This window comes from Camponotus floridanus, unplaced genomic scaffold, assembly GCF_003227725.1.
Source record: "Camponotus floridanus strain SB8 unplaced genomic scaffold, Cflo_v7.5 scaffold28, whole genome shotgun sequence".
NCBI lineage: Eukaryota > Metazoa > Arthropoda > Insecta > Hymenoptera > Formicidae > Camponotus > Camponotus floridanus.
In genome coordinates, this window is record NW_020229414.1 from 1,790,817 (window position 1) to 1,811,827 (window position 21,011).

Sequence of the window (21,011 nt, forward strand, 5' to 3'; positions counted from 1 at the left end):
AGAAAGTTTAATATCTGCCACGGCAACTTGGGATTTAAGGTTACGCCCATCGTGATAAAAGAAAAAGCAATTGCCAATCTTTTCGCGTGCATAACACATTTGCGTTCGACAGTTAAAAATTATCCGATGAAAAAGTAAAATAAAAAGTGTCACGCAAACGGGGGAAAAAGGGAGAAAAGCACCATTCTCCCTCGTTTACTATTTTCCTTCTTTCATACCTTCCGTAACGAGCTTACGTTGAAAATTGGAAATTCTGCGAACATTGATGGCATATATATTTACTAGCGAACACGTGAAAAATAAATGATCGATCGAATTTTTTAGGACGAAGCGCATTTCATTCGCCGACAGACTTTTATTCGTATTCGTGGCGAACCCGCCGCAAATAAATTCGATAACGTGCTTTCATTGCAGACAAAAACTATTCTCTCGCAAGTATATTTAATTTCGAAGGTAAAACCGCGCGTTATTTTCGGTCAGAATGATCACGTACGATGAAACGTCCCAACTGACACAATTCGTGGTTAAAATTTCAACATGCTAATAATAATAATACCTGATACCTAATAATAATAACTGATTCCAATGAATAGCTTCCTATAAAATTTTTGGGGGAAAATTTCTCCACTGACATGCCGTAATATGAAATTTGTATAAATTTGCATAATTTCTTGCCTTCATAATTCCCTGCATAATCTCATCATTTATTATAAATATTTCCTGCAAGTATTAAACGGCATTATAAAGGACATTGTATTTTTCAAAAAAAAAAAAATAAAATTTCTAAAATCAGGCAAAAAAATTCTAAAAGTTCACAAGATATTCGAGAGAGAGAGAGAGATTTAAAAAAAAAGCTATATAATTCTTCCGAAAAATTTGGTCAATCTAATTGTAAATTAAATAAGAATATCGGAGTAATGAGATTAAAAGTAATAAATAATCTCAGATGGAAAATTGTCAGTAATAATTTACATAGTAACTATTTGCAAAATTAATCAGCAATTTGCCCCACGGAAACGAATCGAGTAGTCTCTCAATTTCATGCATAGCTCGCACTGGCTACTGCATTAGAATCGCGTTGAATCCGCACGACAGAAACGCCGCGTTCTTAATTGCACGTTAAATTAACCCTATCGGTTGACAGCACGTGGTGAAAATTTCAACGAGCTAATCGGGGGAAGCATTTCACAGGGGAATCCTCAATCCCACGTGTAACATCTGCGTGTGCGGCTCGTGACTCATTGCCTTCACGTAGGAAATTGCTCCGAAATTCATAAAAGCCGGAAGCACGACACTATTTATTCTTCGACGATCAATTCGTTTATTGTTGCATTTCTATTTCAATCGTTGCGAATAACTTCGTACGAGTAATACAAGATTGAAATGATACATAGCCAACAAGTTGACACATTATTTAAAAATCGATTAATCCACGTTAACATTAATATTCAAAATCGGTCAGCTTGCAAGTCGAATTCAATAAGAAATTATGCTTAAGAAAAATACAGAAATTCTACTCTAATATTTTAGCTGAATTGTAAATAAAAGTTCTACCTTTACGCTTTCATTTAATATTTAGAAAAAAATAGTAGCGTTATTATAATCGAGAACAAAGAAATTCATAAAATCTAAGATTGAATCATTAAAATTTCAGCGAACTAATCGTAAGAGGTATTCGTTTCGTTGATTATACGAGTCGGTAGCGCGCACGTGGCGAGAAAAGGGGATATTCGTATGAGATGGGTTGGAAAAAGCATCGGAGAATGTATTTAATTATTTCTAAAGGTAAAAAAAGTGGGTCATGCGGAAATAGACGACGGAACGTGCAGGAAACGCGAGGACGAGGAGGTTAAACGTGGTAGGACGAGGCACCGCTGATAGTCCTGCTGCCGGCCAATAAGCTTTTACGCTAGATTAAAATTCATACGAGGGATCCTTCGTTGAGTTTCCCGCCAACGACCGGTTATAGTAGCATCGCAGAGCAGCCGTTTATGGACGAGCGCGAAGAATTTAGAACCGTCTTACTATAGTTTTCACCTTGCGCATAGACGTCGCGTTAAAACAAAGACAGTATATCAAGTTTAAACTTTTGAGAGGAAGTCTATACAGAAGGTAATGAAAGATTACATGGTGTACAGTTTGAAGATGTGTTGAAGAAAAATGTAAAAGGATAGTTTTCGTAAACACAAAGAGAGAGAAAAATAGTTGAAAAAGATTCCTCTTAAATTATAAATGATTGAAAATGAACGTTCTTTGGGAAATGGAAGACAAATAAAATGAGTCGCATCAGTCTTCGTTTAATATAAAACAGACTTTGATTTACATGCAATGTTTAATGTAGAATTTTAAAAATTATAAAAAATGAATAATTGTTGTTTGTTTCTTATTCAGAAAAAAATTGGCTTTAAATTTATAAGAGAGATATTGATAAAATCATACATGACATATATATATGCACTTATATGTATCGTACTTTATATAAAAAGTTAATTGTTACATCCGAAGTCGTCACTTTACATCCACGTCACGATCACGAAAAAGGACAAAATGTCGATGAACACTTCCTCGGTTTTCCCTAGGGGAATCGAGATCAGCGTGTCACTTCTTCCGCGAAGCGATCCACCGAGCTTCGCGCTTTTCAGCCTCGCCCATAAATCACTGTCACTGGGTTTGAGCGAAACGTATTTTCCCGTGGAAACGGCATTTTTGAATTCGATTCGGTCGTACCGACGGGCAAATAGACGAGGTACGCGAGAGCAAGACGGGGGAGCAAAAAGAAGCCCGTACGTCCCGAGAAAGGCGGATCGATGTCCGGTAACCACGGTTGTCGTTGCTCGATAGCGGATTTTTACGAGGTCCACGGGCGCGTATATTTTTATACCACGGAGATTTAGCCCGCATAAATTCGCCACCGGGTATCTCGCCGGGGCGAGAAGTATTTACGTGTGCGCGAGAACGCGAACACGACGTACGCTTTCCGCGTACATGGTCAGCTCAATCCCATTGACGAAGAGAGACGACGGACAGAATTGGGAATTTCGTGAATTGTGAATAACATTCGTAACCGTGATCGGCCAACAATTCTCTACAACGGTGCTGCGGATCCTCGGATCACCGCGTTTCGATGAGTGACATCCCCGACGAAGTTCGGAGTAGTAGGTTAATATTTTCAACGGTGATCATCCGGATATTTATTTATCTGTAACTAACTTTACATAACAATCTTTATACGCCATCGATCTCGATTGTACGCCAAATTGATTTATTTCGCTTTCTTTATTATCATCATTTTTGTTCATTTTCAGGGACAATATTTTCTGTGAGCTAATGGAAAAATTTATATAAAGAGCAATATATTATAAAAATATAACGCAATCCAGTCGTATTAGATATATATTCTCTCTAGAGACAGTGTTTTCATTTGTTTTTCCAACCATGGTCGAAACAAATCATGCTCTATATAAGTTATATACCTTTTTAATAACTTCTAGATAAAATACTCTTAATCTGTGTTTCACAGAGCCCCAAAGGATCCATATAGAAGTTTTATTGGATACGCAAAAAAAACCATGCTTAAATAATTTCATAAATTCTTGAACATGAGTCTATTGATCCATTAAACACTCTCCAAAAGTGTTCAACAAAAATGAAAAGTCTAACAATCGCCATTTTGAATAGATGAATATTGTATTATAATATCAAAGACAACGCATCTGATTGAATATCGATTTCATAGATATTTTCAAAAAATATTCAAATTTTTATATTTTCATAGAATTTTGACGCAATATATCAGACAAAAATGAAAATAATTGTAATGGATTGCAAGCATACAATATGTCTTCTCTTGGACCGCGTGCGTTTATCCCGTGATTACAGTCAGCTTATGATGATGGACACACCCGATTTCGAAATTTCCGTGATTGGTATAACGGCCCTCTGGTTGCGGTTGGTCGATGTGCGTACAGTATACAATTGCATAACTGCCAGTTTCAGCCGAAACACGACGCGCCGTGAATAAGTCACTAACCGCTCTTGTTGATCCGACATTGTCAGCAAACAGCCTGCTCCCCCTTCCCACCCTCGTGCTGTTGTCATCGGGTGTTGTACGAACTCTCGTTATAACTCTCGTAATGAGAACGTCGGCTCCCTCAGCCTAAAGCCCTTTTATCGGTCCTATTTCCGCTCGTCGCGAATCAACATATCTTCATGACAAAAATATCGACTATGTTCGCATAATGGCTTTAAAGATAAATTAATGAAATTGTAAACGACTGCGAGAACGAAAAATGATTCAATATTTCCCGAATTACGTCAGTTAATTTAAATAAGAAAATAGACTATGTTCTCGAACTTAGAAGAGATATATGTATGGATCTCTTTCTTATTACAATTAAAATTTAAATTGATAATTTTCCACAATTTTTAATTCAGACCGTTTGCTAAGTGATCGCGAGAACTCTTGAATTTATTAAATACAAAAGATAGCAAATGTGTACGTGTGTATGTATAAAAATTTAAACAGCGATATTTTTCAAGCGTTCTCTTTTTTTGTTAAAATAGAGAGATTCATTACTTTTTGCGATTTTAATTCCAGAAATATTTTCACAACGAATATTTTTTCAGCGAGATACATTCTTTTCTGCGCGAGCATTAAATTGGCTCGAGAATTTCAGTCTAATAGCACATTTCCACCCTAAATTCACGAGTAAGGATCGCGTAAGGTAAAAGGAGTTGCTTTCTCGGCATGCCTTTCTCAGCGATAAAGTAAGTTCGCCGCAGTCACCCGGCGTACTGGTAATTAAAGTAATGAAGGATAAACCGCCCGAAGTAACTCGTGTAATTTATCCGCGACTGCTTCCCGACCAGCTCATTATTGTACTTTGACCTTCTTCCGCGCGGATTCACTTTTCTTCTGCCGGATGCCTTTAATACGTACATTCAATTTTTACCACGGTGATAGTCTGCAAATAATTATTCTAGACGAAATGGTTGAGAGCGGAGCATAACGCAACGGTTGAAAGCAGAGATAATTCTCATATCGTGAAACGCGGAAACTTCGCCCGGGTACTTTGCAAAATAATTCAAACTAAACATTTGTTCGGGCGAAATTTATCCGAGAGGGAATATGGGAAAGAATATGAATAAACGATAGTTAATCAATAATAAACGTCACCGAAGCTTAGCATAATTATTTCCAGGATCTTTTATGAGGGAGTCCGTCCAAAATTTGTCTCCACGTAGAGACACTATTTCAAATCGTCGTTAAAAATGTGATAAAAGCCACGTCATTAATCTCATACAGACACATATTAAATAACTTTTTTAGTTCATGCCGCTTGCATGCATAATAGATGAGAGCTTTTTATAGATTCGCGATCGCGCGTCAAGGTTGCACCTATACGCACTGAATAATGCAAGTGAACGAAAATATAATCCACCGTACCTCAGTATGCATAATAGAGATAGTAGAATCGCCGCGAAGAATTGCACGCAATAAAATTAAGATAATACGGAAATACGCAAAGTACGAAGGTGGACCCATAAAAGTTTCAAGCAGTTTTCTAATTTAAACTCCCGGAGCTTTCTGCTTCATTAAAGCCCTATCTTATCGAGCGGAAATATTCATGTAAATTGTGGTCTTAGGTGCACCGTACGTTCACAAGCTGGCGCTTTACAGAACGGACATTATTTCCATATCGACTTTTATGGCGCAGTCGAGCGCTTGCCCGGCGACGAAAATTTATCGCGGTGGATGCAGTGTTTTAAAACAATATTTTCAGAAATGAAGAGGGAGACAAAATTATTTTCGTCCCATACCTTTCTATTAGCATTTGTGGCTATAAGCCATCGCGCGTTGATATCAGCTATCATTTCATCATCGCTGAGATTTATCCATTTTTATTTATATAAAAAAAACCACGAAATTGTTGGTCAATTTAATCTTGATTAATTTATCACATCCAAGTAAAAGTTATTATTTTCATAATATTATTAAATATATATCAAAACTTTTATTAAAAAACTAGTATATTCGATAGAAAAATTTAAGAGCTTAGCAATGTGAACCCGAGAGACTAATTAAATACTATTATAATTATAAATATCTTTAATCGAATCTCAAAGTTTCTGAACTTTTGCACGTAAAAAGAAGACGTTGCTCGGTCTATTGCGATTTTATCTTAATCGATCACATCGCGCAGTCTCATCTGCAAATCTCAATAAGATCTCATCATAAATTCTCTGCTTCAGGACACCAACGGGTCTGGAGGATGTCAGCAAGTATCCAGAGCTCTTTGCGGAATTGCTTGCGCGTGGCTGGTCGGAGAGAGACATTCAGAAACTGGCTGGTCTGAATCTTATACGGGTGTTCAAGGCGGTGGAAAAGGTAAATTACTCTTTCCAGTCTTAGAAAAAGAGAAAAGAATAGAACCATTCTTTGCCGCGCGTTCAGTTTCTCGCTTGATGAAAAAAGCAGACGCGTGTCGAAGGTGAAAAAGTCGCTACGACGAGAAGACACAGAAAGGCGAAAGGAGCGTTCGTTTCCGTCACGAAATAACCGATGGCCTGGTTCGGGTTACCCGAGTCGACCAATATCGGATTTAATAAAGCGCACAAATCATGCATCCGACGTGGTGCGCGCGGTGCATCATCAGACGAGAGAGAGAGAGAACTCGGTCGAGCGGATCACGATTTTTGCTCCCTTGGAGCCCTGCCAGTCGTAGAACCAGCTGGCAGGATCTAGTAACCTATCCAACGGTGTGCGCTCCCTTTTTCTTTTTCTTTCTCTATTTTAAGCGCGCATACGTACAGTCACGACTACACATAACGTGTGTATTAAACGGCTCCGAAACATCGTTCAACATCGCTCAACACTGACATTTTATACTCTGCGAAAGATAAGCGTTAAAGGAGAACAGCATCTGGAACCCTTCTGCCCCTCGATCCTCGTCGACGCTTTAATTAAAATTTAACGCTCGACTCGTGTTGTATTGCGCGCAAAGTTACGAGAATCGTTATTGTTGTCGATTTAACAAAATGATGAGTAAACAATGATAAAATAATATTTTTCCATCTAGCTTTTTTATAAAAATATAAAAATGCAAGAGATTAAAGTTGCAGCGCTCAATGGATTAAAAATGGTAATTGATCGAATCTCTTTCGCTCGCGTTCGATTACCTGATTATAATATATTGATAAAATTCGTTTATGAAACCGTTATAAAATTCACACCTCGTCATTCTCTAATATTTAGCTAAAATTAAATTCCTTTCAATTTAATTCGACTTCATTTCGACTACTCGATTAATATTCCATATATTTCAACATTAAATGGCCGGTTTTGCAGAGTCGAATGCAGATCGTCCTACGAGAATTCCATCGTGCCTGAAAATGTTTCAGTCCAGATATTACCCGGTGGTACACGCCCCGACAGGAATGATGTGAGAAATTATGTGTGCCGGATGTTCCGGATGTTTGAGGACGCTCACGATGGCCGTTGTTGAAATTACTGTGATAATTTAATTGCGATGCGATGTGGTCAACGGAACCCGCGGTTATTTGTCCAAAGCAAGAGTCATTTATTATATTTAGAGAAGAATGTGTATTACACGTTCGGATTATAACATAATAAACGCGCGCCGCGATAAATTACGCGCGAAAACGTAAATTTTGCATCCGCCTAACAATTCTCGAGGTCGCCGGTTTCCGAAAGAACAAAGATTCGAGCGCACGCGATAGCCGACGAATTAAAATTACGTCCTGAATTCTTCGGAGGGGTGATTTATCGTCGTGTCGCGCAAAAAATGCTCTCGCGACTTCGTGGGATGAGACGCTGGAAAAAGCTGCGGATCCGCACGACACAATGCGGACACACTGAAAACGTAATGGAAACGTGTTACACGTATATAATCGCGCCCTCTCAAATTATCCTAATTTAATTCGAGATGTGCAATTTTCCAGATACGGCTCCGAAGAATATTATTTGATTATCGGAATATAAAAGTGTGATTTACTTTATGCCCGAGAAGATAATTTGTAGCACGTGAAAATTCCGCGCTTATGAATCGAATTTCTTCCAACCGAGAGATGGCAAGTTGCCATTAATTTTCAATGTGCAAATTCGCGGAGAAATCGTACCTTCTTACCTGAAACACACACACACACATACAATTACACATTTACTTGCTCTTCGCTTTTCTCATCGCAGTAAAGTCGGCGAGGTTCAGCGAAGGGCAAATCCTTTGAGCAATTTCGACTCATCTCATCGCCGTTTTCCACCACCCACGGTGGCAGTCCGGGTTACGCGGCAGGCGAGAAATGTCGTAATTGCTGAAATAATGGCCATGCCTACGGCGCGATGTGGCGAACGAAATGATAGCGATTACGTTACTTTGAAATTCAATTTTGCTATTGTTCTTCGTACGAGGGGTGGAATTCCTGGGAACTTTGATACTATTTCGTAAGACCGCGACGCTCGCCGCGAAGAGTCGTCCGGAAACAACGGTGGAAATTCCTTGGCCGTAATACAATCACAATCAGTGTCACACTCGCATTATGTAAATCGCCATGCCATTTCGCAACACCGTTAATGGCGAACAAAGTTCTCTTTTACAGCTTCTTTTCTTATTTTATTTTCCTAAGATAGATTATAATAACTGATTCTTCGTTTTAGAAGGAAATTTATATATTTAAAAAATATGGTAATAAATTTCCATTCTAGTATTTTTCCTTAGGAATACATACATTTATGTATAGCAAAGTATATTTCCATTAGAAGAAACAGAAACAGAAAATATCTTAATTATGTTAATACTACTAATATATATATTTTTTTACAATAGAGAGTAATGCTCTTTTTAAAATGACTGATTCAATCTATAAATTATGATATAATTTTTCGGAAACAGGAAGAAAATCGATGTATTTATAGAAGGCGGTGGAATTGAATTTCGATATTTTTTCTTAACATTTCCCGCTTTTATTGACATATCTTTCGTTAATGAAATCACTGATACAAAGAGCCATCGTCGCAAATCAACACATTATCGGTTTGCCATCGATATCTGCTACTACAAACCCTGCGCAACTACAAGCCCTGTTCAACACTAAGTTTCATTTCATTCGTATTTTATCCTTCTCATAATAATTTTACGTACATATCAAAATATAAAATATATATCGACAAATGCATTATCGTAGAAAAGTATGTATTTTCAAGAAAAACGAAACCATAACATATAGAGATCAACACGTAATATCATATAATATTAATATACTTTAAATAATCTCATATTACACAGTATTTATATATACATATATTACATCATACTTTGATCTATTTAAAATATTTAAAATGTTAATATATTTAATTTAATGCAACAGTTTTAAAAAGTTTTAATTTTGACATTTTTAAAGTTGAGAAGGAGGATTAATAGTCTTTAATTGAATGTAATTCATTTAGAATGGAAATATAAACTGTAACAAGATTGTTCATGCGTTTATGAGCAAAGTATTTCAATATCCATTAATATCTTAATCTCACATTTTACATAATATATATTCTCGTGAAAATGTCATTTAAAAGCACAGAAGCTCTATAATACGAAACGTATCACATGTATAATTTTTCACACACGTTCAAATATTGAACTCAAATATCAAAATTCAAGATTATGGAGTTTCCATTCCATAATATTAAACTTTTAAAATTAAAATTTCCATAGCTTTATATGCAGTTCATTTTGGAAAAAGTATGAACAGAAGAGAGATTGCATTTATAAGAAAGACCTTTCAACATTCAGTATCACTTTAAGTTTTACTCAATAATTTCTTCGAGCATATATACATACATATGTGTGTGTGTGTGTGTGTGTGTGTGTGTGTCTGGAAGAAAAAAGTTCAGTTTTACAGCAGAAAAAAATTCAGTTTTAGTGTAGAATAAATACGGAGTGATTTGTGAAGAGAAAATTATTAGACACTTTTGCGATGTTCATATATGTTGATGTTATATCGCAAGTATCCCAACATTGTATACACAAAGTATGTGAACGCGGCAAAATTAATTAGATTCGACATCGCCCACTGATTTTCTTTTGATGTGCGTCATCTCTCTTTGTACTCAATTAATTAGAAATCCAAACAGGGAAGCAAAATGAAACTTTATGTACATAGTATTCATGTTATTTAATATTAAGTGAAATTTATATGTATGTCAATGCTCAAAATAACTTGTAATATCATGATAGATACGTTCAGTTTTTCCAAATTATCTCTTTCTCTCTTTCTTGATTATATACATTATATACGTAAATATATATGTAAAGTATGAAAAATAAATTGCGCACGCGAATTTCACACATTTCAAGTGCTATAATAAAGTTATCTCTTTAATTTCTTTTAAAGTTTCTATATATTTTTTTATCGATCAAAAAGTAAATTCAACAGTTTTTGCACGTACAAAGAATTTCCATGCGCGTATGTAACACACGCAATACGCAAGAAAAATGTTATAAAAGTTATTAGATACGTCCAACTGAATCATGACTTAAAATCGTTGTTTCATAAAAATCTCAATCTATGTTTCATTTGAACATATTTAATATTCTAGGAAAATTGATCTCGTTCTTTAATTTTGAATTACATATATATTTGCCATTCCTCTTTGATGTGCAGTATCGATTCCTCGCAGTGCAGATAATTAATGATCGAAAAGTTGCAATTGTGTTTCCATGGCGTAAATATTTGTGATAGCGTGCTGTCTTGCTATAGCGCTCGCTTAATTGAAAAAAACTGCAAAAGGTAGATCTCGGGCGAGAATGAAATTTACGCTACGCTGCCCTAATATGTATTCCACCGAAATTGACACGAAATGAACGTCGTTTTCTTACTTTATGAAAACGAAATAAATTTTGCAAAGCGTGGAAAAAAGCGCGGCTGATATTTCCAAGTCAATAAAAGCTCTTTTTACATTCCGGCGTTGTACCGAATTATTTTCGTACGAATCAGAGAGACTTTCTCTTTCTTTCTCGCTTTTTCTCTCTTCACGCTATAAAAAAGTTTTATTCTGAGAGATGCCGGGAAAAAAGTACAGAAAGGAACTTAAATTCAATGATATTTTTTATACCACTCTCTTCTCTGCAAAACATTCGTTTCTTTTACCCGTTTTATTCAAAAGTTGCAGATGTAACATTATCAATCTTCGTATCTGTTTAATTAGAACGTACTCATACATCTACTCGCAATGTTATCAAATTTTATAAAATTATAACGAATATCCCAAATATAATTAGATATGAAAAATAAAAGCATAGTAAATATCACAAATTAAAACAGAAAAGTCGCACAAAACATGAAGCCTTTTTCACATCTAAATCATCATCTCAATCTCATGTTTTTATCATATAAATTCGATATATATATAATAGGCTAATAAATTGATGTCTGATATATATATACACTATATATCTGATATTTATTTATTATTTCCATGTGTATATATATATATATATATATATATATATATATATACATGTAAATAATCTGATATTTATTTATTATTTACATGTGTATATATATATATACATGTAAATAATAAATAAATATCACATATCATAATGATAACCGTATACATGTAAATAAATAAATAAATATATATATATATTTATTTATCTATTTATTTATTTACATATATATGATGATATATAATGACTCCTGGCTAACATCGTATACATTGCGGCGATTTTTCATCATCGCGTCATCGTGGTGATGAGAGGCGCGGTGTGTCGCGAGCATCGTCGATGCGTTCATCAGCGGCCGAAAGTTTCGTTTTCGGGTAAAGCCCGTGGGAAGTTAATGGGCTTCACCGAAAATTGATGGGCTCTGTGCATGTGCTCGTGTGAAATACGCGTGCACCGCACGACCATTTTTTTTTCCCTTGCGCGCGCGTGCTCGTCTTTGCCTTTCATCGTAGCTCATCCCCCGGTGGCGCCTTTTTATCTCCCTGTTCCCTACAATCGCGCCTGGCGATTTTTCCCGGGAACATTTGCGACGTGCGCGGTCTTCCATCTTCGCCGCGCCCTTCAGAAGCTCGACGTAATGTCAAAATTCATCGGCTTTTTTCCGCGGGAATGCATCGAAAGAAAAATGAGGAGAACCAGCTTCCAAGCACGCGATGAGCGCGCTTTGTAAATATATCGATTGGCTCACTGATGCGCATGTATGTTTGTGTACGAGCAATTTAATCTTCTTAGTATCCAACCCTCCGAGAAACCCTTCGTAATTCCTAATCTAAAAGTATTATCATCATCGCGGACTATTGATCCACTTACGGCGAATTCATAGATGCACACGCGGATTACAATGAGTGATCGACGACTGTAAATCATGATTGGTAGCATTGTTCCCGTAAGAGCGCCGAACTCTCGATAGACGTCGACGATTACGTAACGTTATTAAAGGGCTAAAGCGTATAAATCACCATAAGCTAAGCTTTAGCAGTCAATAAATCACATTTACTACATCGCAGTATTCTCTGTGTGTGCGCAGATTCGCGACGAGCTGGCCTTGAAGGGGATGGAGCCGCTGGAGGAGGAGATCCCGCACGAGGACATAATCGGTCGCGATTACTGCCGTTATAACATAAAACGTCTGATGACGCCTTAAGCTTGGAATCCTCTCGGCGAACATCCCGAAACGCAAATGATCGAATGATCGGAGCAGAAATAAAGAGCGAGAGAGAGAGGACGAAAAAGAAGAGAGAGAGAGAGAGAGAGAGAGAGAGAGAGAAGCAATCGAAAAAGGAAGGAAAAAGCTCACTGCCCTAATAGAGAAATAAAACTCATCCTTTATATCTTTACCCTTCAATTTTGCGATTCCTTGCATTTCTCAAAACGGACGATGTCCGTTACACATACTATATGCATACTCTCTCTCTCTCTTTCTCTCTCTCTCTCTTACTCCTTTCGATCCTTCTCGACGTTACTCAAGATTCTCATCTTTGTACGTAAGTAGATAGACAAACTCGATTTCCGCCAGAGATCCCGAAACTGTGAGATATGAGTGTTTACGAAGGACATCCAGACGGCCAGTGAAACGTTTAGTACCGTGACTAAAGGTATCAAACCGCGAATAAGAGTTGCAATTAAATCACTCAAGCATTGTCAAGTTATTTCTTTACAGGTAAAATAAGATTTAACTTGCAAGTTTTATTTCTGTCTTTTAGTTTTTATTGATCGATATGTTTTACGCGTCTCAAATTCTCTCTATTATAATTCTAAATATTTATTATATGTGTAATCTGCATTATTATATATATAATCTTTCATTATATATTATTATTATCGATAATTAACCAATAATAAACACAGTTACTATTAAATTATTAATATATTTCAATAATCAGCTAGAGATGTTTTGGAGAAAAATTGCAATTGGGATTGATTAATGTGGCTAACTGTTCTCTTCGTATATGTATACAAAGATTAATTAAGATTTAAAAGTTTTAATTCAATCTACATCACAGTCGACTTGCTTCACATCTGAAACAATTCTCATTATACTTATTATCCATATCCTGCCTAATCGATAATAACAGTGTAGTGTTGTGTATTAATGAAGAAATGGTCCATTAATTTGAAACTAGCATGAGTGCTGCTATTGTAATGCTATTGATTACTCGAGCGAGCTATTGGCGAGTTATTGTACAATTTAATTACTCACCATAGAAGCAAAATCAAATATATGCTGTATGTGATGGAATACACGCAAAATTACGAAATGTAATTTGTTGAATAATATGATATGTGAAACTTATAAAACGGATTTCACAATTCGAAGTAAAATTTTTACGCTATGATTCGCTCTCTTTTAATTTTAATTTTATTTAATTCACTATCTATTTAATTAAAAAAATTATTTTAAAAAATAACATTTTTCATAATCAATATTAAATTTTGAATAAATTGTAATAAATAGGGAAATATAATTCTATAAAATAACAGAAAATCTAATATAACGTTACGGTACTGATACGTACACTCGTCGTTGCGATGATTAAATGAGAAAGCATGTCTCGCGTGCTTTGTTGACAAAAGAGCCAATTGACTGTTAATCAAAGTGTCAATGCGATTGGAAGATGCTTAAAAACGAAGAACGAAACGTCGAAATTGGCGCAACAACGAGGCGGAAACAAACACGCACCTTATCACTGCGATACGAAGACCAACGCGTTTGTATAAATGTTTAACAATTTAGCCATGGGCATACACTTGATGTTAAAATTTGTACTCAGCGATTTCCTCGTCGAAGCCGGAACCAAAAAAAATCTGTCTTAGTCAATAATTTATGTAATACATCACGAGATCGATTGTACGTGCGACAAAACGAACGATTGATGAGAGTATATAAAATTGTGAATGAGAGAGCGATCGGACATGCGTGCGTGCGTGCGTGTATGTGTAAATGAATGACAACTTGTACATATGGTACCTGAAGTCGAAAAACATATTATTCCTCTCAGCATGTCAAGCCAGCCATGTCGGATCGAAGAACCAGGTCACCGAGTGTCCTCGATACTTTTTAATCTAGACGTTAAAAACGTACGCGAAATCGACGGATATAACCAAAAGTTCATGTATCTCGATTGTGGAGCGGTGCCCTCTCTCTTGCGGGTGTTTTCTTTTTTTTTTTTTTCTTTCAGGACTTCTCGTCATATTTTAGCCCCATCGACCACGATTCCAGATGGTGGGCTTGACCAATCATAATTTCGAGGACACTACGAATGAGATTAAATCGCAAAGTAACTCTCTAGTAACGTCGACCAAATCGACGAGAATACGTTGCTCGATATTATAAGTATACTATAAGTATACTATTTCCTACGATTTTGCACAATCGAAGTTAATACGCTGATATATATCGACGTATATTGAATTGAACGACGAACTTTTTAATTCTATACCATGGTTACACCGCACCGTCGCATACGATTCTGGTGGAATCGCAAAATTTTTTGTCCCACGCCCTCGTGTGAATTGTTTTGCGACAAAATTTTGTCATAGCGACCAGCTCGATGATTATACATTCGAAATCTCGAGTGTACAATTTTTTGGATGCTATAACGATGTGGCATGTTAATTTGCAACTACGTGACAAAAATTTCAATACGAAAATTGTTAAAAAAAAATATTTTTATGTCAGGAACGCACACACATATCCGTAAGTTTTTTTTATTATAGATTTAAAAAAAAACAAAAATTTCCGTTTTTTTATCAGGAAATAATACACTTTATAAAAAATACTTGGAAACGTGTAAAATGTCAAATTTCATTTATAGAAATACGATACAATTCGAGAGTCAATCGAGCCGATCTCTTACAGAATCTCATTCAACCGATTTAATGACCATTCTCGTGCGAACAAAATAGAATCGATGAAACGCGAGGCTCGTAACTAATATCCTATAAGGTTTCGAAAGTTATACCGGTATCTAAAATAAATCTACGGCAGATCGAACGAAAGCCGTTGTTGCGAAAGTGACCGAGTTCTCATTTATTTCGGTCCTTTCCTAAAATCTTGGTAAGTAGCACTACCACATTTAACAATATATATTATTAAGGATCATCTTCATCTGGATTATTGATTTTTTGAGGAGAATTGAACCAGATTAGGACATGTTAAGATTAATCATACAAAAAACAATTTTCAATATTTTAAAATATCTCCAATAAATTCGTATATATATTACATATTTTATAAAAATCCGTTTAAAAAAGTGAAGATAATAATATTAATATCAATTTATATCGTTTGTAATTTTATACGCATTTATTTGGAGGAAAAAATTCTTTACCGGATCTTAATTTTATAGAAGGGATTAATTCTTCTGTAGAAAACAAAAAATCGATCATCAACCATAGCCGCACATACGAGTGCGCAGTCATCAATCGAAAACAATAAAAAAGTTGGAAAAGAAAACGGAAACGTCGTGTGTCCGTAGATGAGTGGACGGTTTTTCAAAGATAATTAATTTTTCGGCTATTCGCGGAACCCTAACGAGCTCGTTAAAAAGTTTCAACAGATCCGAATTCGGCCACGGAAAAACCATTTAAGCTTCTTTCCTCCATCGGAGCTGAACGGCCGATTTCTTCGCGTATCCTACGGCCATGTCAGGGAACCGATTGCTTTTTCCGCTATTTCCCAAAGTCTATCTTGCACCTTTATGATCCACCTTCTCCGATTCTATATCAACCCTCTTGCCGTTCGCAGACTTTCACATCGCCTCGGCTGCAGCCTTCAACTTTTTCTTGTCGTCGTTTAGCTGACACTCCATCGTAGAAACAAAGAGACGAGACGCGAAGAAGAAATAAAAAGGAGAGGGTAAACTAGTCGCGAATAAAGGAATGTAAGAAAGGTAGCGGAAACGAGGGAGAATCTCCGGTGGTGGTGAGCACCAACCTCCAAGAGAGAACCACTCTTTGTTTCGCCTCCCGGCGAGATATCGGCTAAGTTTACTGTGGAAACTAGACCTATAAATTTCATCCCTTAATACGCGTGTATTAAGCTCGGGGATGTATAATATAAAACCGGCGAGTTATATCTCGCAGCCGTTTTAAGAAACGCCTGACGGCGTTACTCACCCGGCCCGCTCGCGTTTTCCGGACGGAATTTGTTGGATTTGCAAAAAGTTGGCGGACGATATTTCTGAGTGCTTTGCAAAGTGAACGCGAGCCGCGGAGTAAAAAGCTGTCTTAAAGTTATAAAAATTCTCTAACCGTATCCTGTGTACAGATGGAGAGAGAAAGAGTGGGAGAAAATACATTATTTCGGTTACAAGCTCAAATTATTATACTTAATAAAAATAAGTAAATTCGTAATGATATTAAAACATTTGTTCTACATATACATATATGAACAATTCAGTATAGAATATTCAGCAATTTAATAAATATTATTTTATTTTTAAAAAAGTGATTCTTGTAATTTTTCATAATTAAAAGAAAATAGTTATTTATAATTATATTATTCATAATTATATCGAAATCATTACTCCGAAAATAATTATCTAAAATATATATTTAATATTCATAGTAAAAATACTTATATAGAGTAAAATAATGATAATTCTACCGTTTAAATAATTCTCTACAAACAATAAAGAAAATTATATTACTTATACATATAAATAATTCAAATAAAAATCGAATGAAATAGAAAAGAGATCTCTTCAACAGAAAATAAATATTTAAATGATTATTCGAATAAATAATGGCATTAAATTTTTCGAATAATTCTAATTCAGCTTTATATTTATTACATACATTTATGAATCTACTTATATAATATGTATATTTACACACATTTTGTTTTAATAAATATAAATTTATCTCTTGAAATATATTTGTGTTTAAAAATTTCCAAACAAATAGTATCTTTCACATTACTTTAATAAAAATTATAAACTTATTATTATATCAATATGACTCTCGTTAATACAATAGTTTCACTGGTTAACCATAGCGCTCTGTTTGACACAGTTAAGGGTATAGAGAGCGCCTAAGGCGATCTAAGATCAACCAAGTCCCGCTAAAGTGGATCAAGTATACCTCTCTCGAAATTTCGGACTGCAAGCGATACAAATATGAATCCTGAATAGTCTCTGCAATGCCTCGAGGTGGTATCGAGAGATACCGGCTAACCGCCCGCTCTACGAGATGCGGCTGTAGAATTAATGCCGCATTTGTACGGAATTTAGCCAACATATAGCTCGAAATTTGGCCAACGGCTCGGGATTCAGCTTATACGATCAAGAATCGTATCTCGTCGCGGTAGAAGCAGGTTTATGATTCGGTCAATCGTAAACTTTGATTGCTCGTAAACCTTACCGAGAATCTTCGGTCTCATGGGTTAAACAACCGTCGGTTATCACGGAGCAATAAGATGTAGAGATCAACCCGCCAGAAACCAAGCTCGTGAATATTATATCGCAACGCGATTGAATCAGCACAAGTATCTTCGACTGATCTCGTTCGATTTATCGGAAAGTGGTCATTCTATAAGAGAAAACATTCCTTAGGATTAGGAACAAACACATGTCGATCGATATATAATTCAACTTCAGTTAGTATTGGTTGGAAATTTTTTTGTCGAGATAACATCCATAAATTAAATTACAGATCGCACACAAAAATAAAAAAATACTAGTAATTTAAAAATTAAAGAAGGATTTTTGTGATAACATCCATAAATTAAATTACAGATCGCACACAAAAATAAAAAAATACTAGTAATTTAAAAATTAAAGAAGGATTTTTGTATAAAACTAATTTTCGGATAATTTAATCTGTCGACATGTAAAAATTTTCCACGTTAAATAAAGCATAATTATATTTTAGCTTACATGAAAAATCTCTTACAATTCTTAAATCTTGGAAGAGATTATGAAATTTGACGTTAAATTTTATGAAATATGCTATACATAGTTTGTTTAATTATTCAACACGATCTTTGATATTCGCGGAAGATGAGACATGTGATATTCATATTTTACATATATTATTTATTTTAGCTGCTCAATAGTAAAAGAAAGCAGACGCTTGCAAAACATAATAATAATAGAAATAATAGAAAGGTAGTTTCTCTCCTTTCCATCATAAACGCGTATAAAAATGTATATCAATATAATATTATATCGATGTAATATATCGATTTATAAATCATTATGAATGTTTTCAATGTAGATATTTATAAGCGATAAACGCATCTTCGAGTAGCGCAAAATACGCATGAAAGATGTCCCTAGTAATGTGACTCGTATCTCATTTATTTATAATATTAAAAATCGTTATCTTTTCATTATTTGAATCAAATAAACTGGACCTAAAAATATCTTCTGCAATTGACTTCCTAATATTCTAATTTCGAGAAAAAAAAAAGATAGATTCTTTTATAAGTATATAATAAAAAGCAAATAAAGATAATAAAGAGTAAATCTTGATTCCTTCGATATCAAAAAATAACCTATACATCTTTTTGCAATGGAGTAAATATTCTACATATTTCTAATCAATACTAAACACATAAAAATGTATTGTTATCTACAAATATAATGTTATTTAAAGCTACAAATTCTTTGATTTATTTATTCATGAACAAACATTGCACCAATATTAATGCTTTCACAAGGAATAAATTATTTTGTAAATTCCTTTAATTTTATAAATATATGTAAAATTAATTATTAAGTTTTAAACTATATGTAAATATTCAAATCTTATACACTATGTTCGTGACATCTTTAAAATAGGAAATAATATCATAGATTGAATATCATGATCTGATTGCGTGTAATACTGTTTAGAATAATAGCAGCGACAGCGATTCACCTCGAAGTAAATGAAAAAAAAAGACGGATAAGACGTTAGAATGGAATTACTTGTCGTTTTTCAGCTCACGTTCTTGGGCTTTGCATGTCGCTCGTTTCGCACAAAATAGCTTTCATTTACTTATTCTCTTCACCGCTTTATCGACTATACGTCACCCGCAATCTCTTTAACGAAACTTATCAATGAATTGATCAATAGACATCGTTTCTAACACTTTAATAATTTATTAAATGTATTTGGAGTCAATTTTTCTTTCATAAGTTTTATTACATATATGTTTATATCACATAATAATGTTATATATAAATAACAATTTATTTTTGTAGTCGAGTTTGAAATCAAATTTTGTTAAACTTTTATTTGAAATTTAATTTCCAAAGTTATTTTTTTCAATTACGATTTTGAAACTATTGATTGAACTCTGACGTTTTCGCGTTAAGAGAAGATTATCTTCAAATGCATCAGAGAATTAAAATTATAATTGCAAGTAAGACGTTATAAATGCAAAATGCAATGAATTTTCTTGCGACTCTTGTCACAGTGTGCGAGTGTAGAAAAAAAAGGAACGGATCGACTGAAAATATTTTCGGGCACAGCTATCGGAATAATAAATTCCAAGCGACACGAGGAAAAGATCAGGAACAGATGCTATAAGTATTTTTTCGCTCCGTTAAATAATCATATTTTTTTTTCCTTATTTCCGCATCCTCAAACGTGACTACCACTTTTTTTCACACCGCAAGACTACACTTTATCCAACACATATTCCACCTAGAACGCACGTTTTCCGCGACACGGAATTAAATGTTCGCGGTTCATGGTGCGTAGAATTGCGTATCATTATCGTTATCGAGTACGAGTCACGCATGCATGTGTGAGATGTATACACATGCACCGCTAAATTTTTACGATCCATGCAAGTACCGTTAATGTTTCTCTCGAAAATCTGTAAAAGAGGTCGAAAGAGCATCAAATGCAGTTTGCTGGAAACAACGCAAAAAAGTGAGATAATTATAGAAAAAAAAATTTACTTTTTAATTCTGCATTGAAATACGGAATACATTACGGATATAAAATGCATGTGTGAAGGTGTATTTAATTATTTTATGCCTTAATGCAATTTTATCGCGAATAAATTCTCGAGAAAAGATATTTCAAAAAAGGTATATTTCTTTAATTAATATCTTTCATTAAAATTCCAATATGAGTATTATTAGTGTGGTACTGATATATAGTATGCGATATAATTTATTAGATAGAATTGACTCGTATGGTAGTCTTTTATCCGAAAAGTTATTTCGGACTTGAATTACCGGCTAAAATATATCATCTTCAAAGACGACAAAAGCCATCATGTTGGAAAGTGTATTATACACAGCAAGCTTAATAACAATGCGAAGCCACTCGGTTCTTTACTCGGTACTTTAGTACAATTTGATATTTACGAGGTAATATTTTAACTTATACTTCGCTTAACATACTGATTTATTTCGCCTATGGCGAGAAAAAGGAGACGTACTTTCTTCTTTTTTAACGCTTTATAACAGCAGCAGGATTTTCCTACCGAGCAATGTTCGCGTGTAAGAGAAACATAACCGAGTCCAAATATTCTTTTCTTAATAAAAAAGC

At 34.8% G+C, this 21,011-nt stretch overlaps 1 protein-coding gene across 2 annotated transcripts in view; it reads left to right on the forward strand.

Annotated features, from left to right (window-relative positions):
* The window catches only part of LOC105256715 (dipeptidase 1), a 79,572-nt gene extending 66,329 nt beyond the window's left edge, over positions 1-13,243 (forward strand). Inside the window, exons 10-11 of one of the 2 annotated variants that reach the window (XM_011266896.3) lie at positions 6,253-6,388; positions 12,547-13,243. In XM_011266896.3, coding sequence (XP_011265198.1) covers positions 6,253-6,388; positions 12,547-12,663 — 253 coding nt within the window. In that variant the 3' untranslated portion in view covers positions 12,664-13,243. The remainder of the gene's footprint in view (positions 1-6,252; positions 6,389-12,546) is intronic. The other variant, XM_025409726.1, reaches the window with a different exon arrangement.
* The last annotated feature ends 7,768 nt before the right edge of the window (positions 13,244-21,011 follow it).